The sequence below is a fragment of the Gavialis gangeticus genome, unplaced genomic scaffold (genome assembly GCF_001723915.1).
Source record: "Gavialis gangeticus isolate Ggan-Ray unplaced genomic scaffold, GavGan_comp1, whole genome shotgun sequence".
Lineage (NCBI taxonomy): Eukaryota > Metazoa > Chordata > Crocodylia > Gavialidae > Gavialis > Gavialis gangeticus.
Genome location: NW_017729004.1, coordinates 7,801,186 through 7,810,615, shown reverse-complemented (window position 1 = coordinate 7,810,615; position 9,430 = coordinate 7,801,186). Strand labels below are relative to the sequence as shown.

At 43.2% G+C, this 9,430-nt stretch overlaps 1 protein-coding gene across 1 annotated transcript in view; it reads right to left on the bottom strand.

Annotated features, from left to right (window-relative positions):
* LOC109291069 (vasoactive intestinal polypeptide receptor 1-like) overlaps nucleotides 1-9,430 on the bottom strand; it is a 40,525-nt gene that overhangs the window by 23,968 nt on the left and 7,127 nt on the right. Inside the window, exons 6-10 of the mRNA XM_019507929.1 lie at nucleotides 8,034-8,166; nucleotides 7,255-7,408; nucleotides 4,871-4,931; nucleotides 2,344-2,413; nucleotides 614-705 (exon numbers count right to left, since the gene is read on the bottom strand). Of these exons, the coding sequence (XP_019363474.1) occupies nucleotides 614-705; nucleotides 2,344-2,413; nucleotides 4,871-4,931; nucleotides 7,255-7,408; nucleotides 8,034-8,166 (510 nt within the window). The remainder of the gene's footprint in view (nucleotides 1-613; nucleotides 706-2,343; nucleotides 2,414-4,870; nucleotides 4,932-7,254; nucleotides 7,409-8,033; nucleotides 8,167-9,430) is intronic.

The window sequence follows — 9,430 nt, the reverse complement described above, 5'->3', positions numbered from 1 at the left end:
ATGCATGTAGATCACTAACTCATTCCATAGAGAACATTGAACATGCATTTGGTATCATTTGGGCTGTCAGCCAAGAGCCAAGTTGATGTAGCTCTATCAAGCCATTGAGCCACTAGTTGCCCTGGGAAATATCCTTCGGAGGTGTCAGAGTCTCTCCGGATGGGCCGGTTAGGTATGCAAAGGAAATGAAATCAGAACGGGAGGAGTTGTGTGTCTGGAAAGAATATCATTCTGAGCTCATTAAACTCCAGGGCTTAGCTGACGTACAAACAAAGGGAACTAGGCAAGAAGTGGCCAGCTTAGGTGACTTAGAGTGAACCTGTAAAGAAGTATTATCCCGTTTATAGTTTGTTACCAGACGGACTTTCACTTGAACCAGATTGGTGACCTAGCACCGAAAGGACTTTATATTGGAGTCTTATGTTTCACCCAAGAAACAAGAGCGTTGTTTACCCATGCATACCTTGGAAATGAGAAGGGGACTATACTTTGGATTTCTTTTCTGGCCACCACTCCCCCTGCTAGTGAAAAGGAGCCCATGTTGCGCCTCTCAGTAAGCTGCGCTTTAAAACAAATCCCAAGGGAGAAAATAGAAGGAAATAGCATTACTTACACAAAGTGGCTGGAGTGGCTGCCTCCAACCTCAGGCGTTTTTAATTTCTGTACTAGAATCCTGATCACATTTACAAATATAATGAAGTTAACCTGAAAAGACAAGACGAAACTACTCAGCTTCCCACCATTCGGGCCTGGACCTCAAATGGTGTCACATCACGCAGATCCAGCAAAGTCCAAGGAGCTATAACAACTGCCACTGAGAACCCGGCACTCAATGCATGTGAACTCAAGCGAATGATAGGTGCCACATTTTCTAAGTTGAATTCAATTCAGCAGACAAATCCTTTTTTTCAAGGCGACTAAATAAAACATGGCTTGAGAATGTGGATGCAAAACACATTTACTCTAGGGCAATGTACATCCGCTTTGCACAGTGACATAAATTACTCAATTTTGCACAGTGGCATAAAATCCAAAGTGAAGAAATAGCCAGTTATTCCAGTAAGTGCTATTACAGCATATAGACACTGGAGGGGCAGGGGAGGAGAAAATCACCAATCGAGAATTTCTACCTCAAGATAAATCTGAGTATGCAACACACAACCGACACTGGGGTGGTTCACACCTGTTTTTTTTCCGGATAATTTGTGCATCCACTGCTTTTTTTTTTCTTACATTGGTATAAAGCACATTTTTGATGATGCTGAGCTTCTACAGTAACTTTGTTTGGAGCTTAGTTACTCAAAGCCAAAATCAGGCCAGTTGGACCTAGATACCCAATTATGGTTTTAGGCACTAATAGTTAGGTGCTGCAATTGAAAATGCTGGCCAGTTCCACACTGATCTGCCAAACCATATTCTGAAACATGATTTCAAGTCAATAGGGGCTAAATCTTTAAATGTACTTTAGGAGCATAAAGATTCAAGGAGGTCCTTTCTCAAATTTTCCAACCTAACTCCCAAGGATAGTCAAACATCCGAGCATCTTACTTATGTGAACAAGGGATCATTTTTAACATTGATCCTAAAGATTCGATTCCAAAGTTCACAAGAAAAAAATAATGGAGAAGAGGCTTAAAAGTGTCTGGGGAGAGGAAACTTGTTCTTCAGCGATTTGGAGGGAGAAAGAGAAGCAGTAGATATATAAAAGATAAATAGCTACGTACATCACAGCCCTGTACTACAATGGCCTGTATTATTAGTAGTACTGGACGTGCCAATTGGGAATCCTGCATCTCCGTTAGGAGGCACATTGTGTCTTCAGACACATGAATACAGAATGTGCCAAGCAGATGGTTTTGTCTATGTACTGTATAAACTGAATCTGAGGACCAGAGGTAAGAATAAGCCCTTAAAGCCAAACTCTCCTGTACTGGAAGAAGTGCAACCAATGCTCATGCACAGAGCATTTAAGAATGGCTTCATCTTAGCATATTCCTTGCTTTAACCTTTAGTAATTCACCTTGTATCCTCTCCTCGAGAGACCCTGCACTGGTGCCCACAGGAGCTGCCGTTGTATCCGCATGACTTGCTTGTGTTATTGCTCTGCTGAAGCCGAGGAACCAGGACAATGATTTGCCCCACGGTTTGTCTGAGAGTTGCAATCCAACTGGTGCTCATCTGTCTTCCATTTGCAAGACAGCAAGAGCTGAGCAACAATTTCCATCCTTTGAAACTTCAAAACAGCAAATGCCACATGTAGCCCCACATCCCTATCTTACTGGGAAAAGACAGGCTTGGCTTTCATTTTTCAAAGCATTTAGCCCCCCCAGAGGTAAGACTCACTAATATAGTAAGCAGGATGGGTCCCTGGATGATCCATAACACCATCCCATTCTCGTCGTCATCCCAGCATCTGAAAGAGGAAGCCAAAGGGCTCAAATGAACTCCCTCAATTTTTTTTCCTTTTGAATATTAAACAATCCAAGTTGTGCTACAAGAAGTCAATGTTCTTAACTAATGACACGAGCAACTTAAAAGTATAGCCCAAAAGATCCTCCAGCGTTCCTCCTAAATACGGACCAGTGCAAGGAAAGGTCATTTAGCAAAAGGAAGGACTGCAAGATTGTAGGGATTTTTGTTATCAGCTTGTCTTGCAGTTGTTTGGTTGTCTTCCTCCACCCTCTGCACCCCGCCTCACCTACCAAGGCAAGGATGTACGGGGTAAAAACATTCCTCTCACCCTTGAGACGACCCAGGAGAAGCATGCACTAAAGCAGGGGCAGGCAATTATTTCAGGTGGAAGGCCACTTACTGAGTTTTGGCAAGCCATTGAAGGCCGCATAACAGGCAGCCCAGGGCGGATTAATATTAATTTTCTAAATTTTTTAGGGGCCGCGCGAGCTGGATAGAATGGACTGGTAGGCCGCATCCAGCGCATTTTGCCCACCCCTGCACTAAACAAATGCACACTAAAAGAAGATGGATGAAGAACTGAAATGAGGTTGCATTCACAGCACTGTGCAACATGAGTGAAAATGAATGATGCTGATAGATCACTGCAAGCCACAAGCATAGCAATGGGCTGTACAGCCTATCACTTCTACACTGGCAGCGTGGATCCTATTTGGACTGCCTGAGGAGAAATCATTACTATCTCACACCTCTTTAGTAGTTCAGCTCCAAGCAAATCTCTGCTTCACAGATTTCATAGACATTAGGGCTGGAAAGGACCTCATCTGATCATCAGGTCCAGCCCCCTGCCCAAAGGGAAGGAAGGCAGCTGGGGTCAGATCACCCCAGCAAGATCAGCATTCAAGTGTTTCTTGAACGTATCCAGGGTAGGTGCTTGCACCACTTCTGGGGGGTAGTCTATTCCAGACTCTGGAGACGCAGACGGTAAAGAAGTTTTTCCTAATGCCCCGTCCAAAATGGTCTTCCAGCAGTTTGGGACCATTAGACCTTCATATGTGGCTCCTTATTAATAAGTGTATTAGCTCAAACAACATGTACCTTTTTCCCCCAAATAAGACCTCCAAAGCTGGAGTGCATGTATTGATCAAGGAAGATGATTTTCTGCCTGCAATAGAAGTGACCTGGTTTAATTCCTGTTCCACAGTGCAGCATCTGTGCTATTACTATTTGGGCAGCTGAGGGAACCTATTGTTTTTCACTCTACAGGCGTTAATGATCATCTCTCCTTTTTAATGGTCTCAATATTACACTTACCATGCTAACCTTTCTTAAGGCAATCTTGTTTTCTGCTAGCTGCTCTTGGTACTCTCTCCTTCTACTGCACATCTCTTTAGCTCATTTCAAAATCACAGACCTGCCAATGGAGACCAGTCTTGAGCAGCAGCTAGGGTTTCAGCCTTAGTTAAGCAGGAAAGGGAGGGTGAGTCAGCTGAAGCTCAAGCTCTGTCCCTGCTCTATGCAGCCAGAACTCTGGAAAAATCTTTTTTTTTTTGTTCTTCATTCTGCCTTTCAAAAACAAGGTATGTATTATAGTTTTGTATGCAAGAAAACATGGTAAATAAATGAAGGACCAAGGAGATGAAACATTTAGCTATTATGTCACGTCCAGTAATCGGTCATTGTAGCTGAAATATAGTAGGGAGGTGTTGAGAAGCATGCACGCTGTGATGCTGCCCCTATGAAAAAAGCCTGAAACCGAGAGCTAAAGGAAGATTGTTCCAGGAGACAGGTCTGGCAAGAATACAAAGTCCTTTAATCAAGAACAGTGAGGTGTGTGAAAGGGCAGAGGAGAGGAGCCCCAGATCTCACACAGTTAAAACACAGAGCATAATATTACAGACTCAAGAGCTCAGAGATCCCATGCCCAACACCAAATACTACATAAATTTGAGACCAGCTACCCAAATTTCATACTGGTTCCCCAAAATCTATGACCAATTTATGCACTGTGGTTTTTCAACAATAATAATTATTGGGTTATTTTTATTAGTGTTCTGTTTTTAAAAAAAAAAAATAGCCGTTTGAGGGGGGAACACTTGGATTGTTTTTTTTCAAGCTTTTCTGTGCAGCTCTGGGAAAGATTAACCCTTCTGTTTCTGAATGGAAGCAGAGGCTTGCTTCCACTATTACCATTCCAGGAGCTTGGGCTTTAGGAAAAATAAAAATGGTGAGATTTATGACAAAAGCGTCTGAGTTTGCAGAACTGTGGGTACATAGATCAAAAGTGGAAGGCTTTTTAAAACCATTTATCTAATGTGCCAATTTCTACATTTTAAATATAAATGATGCACAATCTTAAGCTTAAATTTTCATTGTTTCAGTGTTTCCCTGCTGATGAATGCAATTTAATATGCAAAACAGGATGCTCTCCCATCACAACCATGCTTTTCTGGCTCACCCTGTATTTTGTCTGTAGATTCTGGTTACAATCCAAGCAGACATCACAACAGTGGGAGCCCCTAAAAGAATTGAAACAAATATATGGTTTCACTTTACACAGGGGAGTCCAGGCACATGATATCCACACTGCTTAACAGAGCTATGAAGTGGCCAACGAGGTACGACAATAAATTCCTGGCAAAGGTGCCAGATGATCTCAAAGTGAATTAATAAAAACTTCTGGTTATCTGTTCAATAAAAAGCTAATGAAATTGAGGTGTATAAGGAAATGAGAAAACAAAACAAGAACAAAAATCTATTTTAACCGGAGATTAGAAGAGGGATAGAGGGCCACTGAGAACGAGACAGAGGAAGATTTGGGGATGAATGACAAGCTTTTGTATGACGCACTTAATCACTTACAAGGATTTAGCTATAAGTGTTTTAGCTCTAGAACATTCTGGGTAGATAGTTCCAGTCCTTTGGCAATGGAGCTGTAGGAGAGGTTATTTATCTGTGATGAAGACTCATGACTGTACACAGTAGCCAACTTAACTGGCAAATGCTCTCTAACCCTCTATCCAATGGTTTAGAACTATAACATAAGACTGCACTTTTTAGTCCCACCTCTTTCATCTTTGTTTGCTTTCAGATGGCTATTTACAAGCCTTAGTTCATCAGGCCTCAGAAAGACCTTAAGAGAACAGTACCTCTTGTTTCCTCTTATTTAATGATCAGGGGACTTTGTACACGCCACAAAATTGGCCTTTAAAGCAGCTTAAATGCCCTTTTGAACCACTTAAATGGTGCTGCTGTTTGCATGCTCAGTAGCGTATTCCGCTTTAAATGACTTTGTAATATAGCAAGATAAAACACCTCTGAGGTGTTTTAGTTTCCTATCTAACAAAGTGCAACAGCGCACGCAGTGCTGGAAGCCAACGTGTTTGGGACTTGGTGGGATTCCAGCGTGCCGTGCACCATCCTCGCTGCCTTCTCCCGCTACCAGCACACCCAGCCACGCTTCTGCCGCCTTGCCGCTCCACCGCAGGGGCAAGCCAGCCAGTCCCGGGCAGTCCCAAACAGTGGGAAGGCAGCAGGAAGGTGGCAGGGACAGTGCCAGAGTGCTAGAGCTTACCTGCCTCTCCCACAACTCCGCTTGGGAGGGACCCACCAGCAGCGCATGCACACACACCACCCTGCCACTGGAGAGGGTCTCCACCATTGTGTACACACCAGGGGGGGTTAGTTTGGTTTAATTCTCCCTAAATTGAAACGGTGGAAATTTAGGAAGAACTAAACCAAATTAAACCACTGTGGTGTGTACAAGCAGCTAAGGGAACTAAGGCTTAGGCAGATTTTCAAATGGGGATTCTCAGTGGAAGTGTTTTAAATACTGGGCTTCCAGGGTTAAGCACTGAGTCCTAGATCCTATTTTGTTTCTAACGACCTGTTTATATCACTGCTTCCATGATGCTCCATCACATACTGGAGACAGGTATTGAGATCAGTAGTGGCAGGTCCTTCTAGGAAGATTCCTGTCCTTCATTGCCAGGTTTGGCCTGCACAGAGCAGGAACGAGGGCAGGAAGAGCTAGAATCCAGATACCCCAGTTCACAGGAAAGAGCCAAAGATACAATTGGGCAAAAGTGGGTTCTTCTCCTTGATGCATTTGTGATCTCAGCTTCAACCCAGCAGGGGTTCTCCAACTAAAGAATAGGGGGCTTAATGTGGAGCCTCTACCCTTCCCAGACACCTGAGGGGGAGTTAGACTTCTAGTTGGACATTCAAAATTGCTTCTGAGCTTGCATGATAAGCAGGGGTAGCGGCCTAGGGAGGTCAAAATGCAGATGTAGAGGGAATCTGCATGACTTTGTGACTTCTACCCAGGGCAGAGCAGAATCATGTTTAGTGCCTGGGATGCATACAAGCTGTGCAAGTGCCATTTAAACATCTTAGATTCAGGACAAGATCTGGCACCTCTTGTCAAATCCTGCCTCTACTGGAAGACAATGAAAAGCTCGCATTGACTTAATCGAGGCCAAAATTTTGCCCCTGAGACCAAACATTTTAAGTGTCCATTACATTTGGGCGCTTCTGCTTTGGAATGCTGAACCTGAGGTACCACTATTTCTGCAGTCTGAAACAACTGCCTCAGTGCAGCTATTAGAAATAATGATACTCATCTACCTCATGGATGTGTTGCAAAACCTGACTGAAGTATTTTTTTCCCCAAAAATTGGGAATGTTTTAGTAAAATTGGAAAAAATATACTTGCAATTTTTTTAACTCTTGCTATCTTGTAAGACATTTTCAACCGAAAAAGGCATTTCATGTGCTATTTCTTGCATTGCTCTGGAAATAAATGTGAGGCAAGCATACAATAAAAGGAAGGATTGTACTAACCCCAGCCAGCCAAAATGAACCACCACACATACTGTTTGTCAGAAACAAAGGTCAACAGAAGCAACGTTTGCAGGTATATCCCTTCTACCAGGAGCCAGAAGAAGTTGGCTAAAATGCTGAACTGAAAGAATGCCACAGCCGCCTTACATGCAACCTAGAAACACATGGGAAGAGGAGAACATTACTTCCAGTCTCTTGAATATGTGGTTTTTCAGGCCCTGAGCAAAGCTGGAGAATCTTGACTTGAAATGAATATGAGCTTGCATAGGGCAAGGCTCCAAAACCCCTTGAAATCAGTATTGGACTTTGGCATTTCTCTGGCCAAGGTGGGCTTTGGCATTTCTTTCTCTAGGGGCAGGGGTAGAACAGCTCAGGACTCTCTCCACTCCAGATACATGAATGCAAGTCGTGCTTCAGCCATGATGAAGGCCACCTCTAACTGACCCAGCTGTAAATGGCTCCTACCTTTTTGGCCTGGGAAGTCCAAGGCAGTGGGATTTGATATGAGCCACATCACTCCTTTGTGTGCTGTTGGCAACAGATACTGGCATGCCTTAACCATATTAGGCCTAAGATTTGGTAAGCTCAGGTGGACCTTTGACCTTCTGATTTCTTTGTGTTTGTGATATGATTTGCTATATTAATTCAGACCCATTCCCCCCAAAACATGCACTCATTCCCCATAATCAAACTATTAGGCCAAACTAAGAAATATCCATGTCTCCTTCCCAAATAAAGACCAAGCATCAAAAGAAACAGAGGGAAGAAAAGATAGGTACCGTCGACATAAGGCAGTGGTCCATGTTTTCATCTGCAAACAGGACAGCATCTTTGGTGAAAACAGCAGTGGCTCTCAGGATGAAGGAAACAAAGAGGTGCATGTGGATAAAATTACGTGTACAGTGGAATTTTCTGAAATGGCAAAAAGAACAAGAAAGCCAGTCCTCAAAAGTTTAGCCTGCTCCATCAGAACCCCAAATTAAAATAAATTCAGCGTAAAAAAAAAACCCTCCCATGGCATATAAGTACAGTAGCTGTATTTAAGGAGAAAGTTAGCACAAGGTGGGAAGTCGTCTTTGAAAACAGAGGGAGAATTAATGTCAAGAATACTGAAAATCCTGAAGAATGAGAGCTTCAATCTGTAATGCCCTGCTTTGTGAAGGGCGTTCCTCACAGTAGGGATTGGGTTTGGGACTGCTGGATCTAAAACTATCAGCTTCTATTCCTTGAACTAAAACATCCAACTTTGTTAAGCAAGCCTGCACCTGACTCATTACCCTACATATGCAAGATGAAGGAGCCAGAGCACCCACTGAGTGGGTGGTGCATTGCAAAGGAGTGATAAGGCAGGGTCAGAAGGGCAACATGACCCTATACTACCCTGATTGTGCATCTCAATATCGAAAGCTGCTTCTGGGGGCATCAGAGTAGCTCAGTGCCCTTTTCCCCTGGGCTTCTCTATAGAGATTACCACTGATGATACCAATTAGTGCCTCTTATGGGAGTATAGTTGCACTGCACATTCCTATCCAGTTAGACAACTTGGGACTTGATTCAAACCTGGGAGAGTGCATGGAAAGGCCTCACCTCTTCTCACTTACTCCAAGGGTCAGTGGATTGGGTTTCTATTGCACAGGCTACTGTGTTGAGAACCAGTAGTAACTTCCTGTTGTTGTTAACCAGGACTGCATTTGTATTAATGGCCTAGAAATAAAGGGTTCTACTTTCTAACATCCCAAATCAGCACATGTAAAGCTCTGACAGAACAAGGAGCAATGGTCTCAAGTTGCAGCAAGGGAAATTTAAGATGGATATTAGGAAAAACTCTCTCACTACAAGGGTGGTGAAGCACTGGAATGGGCTACCTAGAGAGCTTGTAGAATCTCCATCCCTGGAGATTTTTAAGGCCTGACTCAACAAAACCATGGCTGGAATGATCTAACTGGTGCTGGTCCTGCTTTGATCAAGGGGTTAGAATAGATGACCCCTTCCAGCTCTAACTGGCCCCTCCCACACCTAATTGTCTATGATTCTATGACTTTTTCCTCCCTAGGTTGACATTTCTGGACTGTGACATTTGTTATTCTATGTTAGACAAGTTAAAATTGACTCTCTTAAGTCATTCACTATAACCATTAACATTTAAAAACATTAACTCTACACTACTATTTTTTTT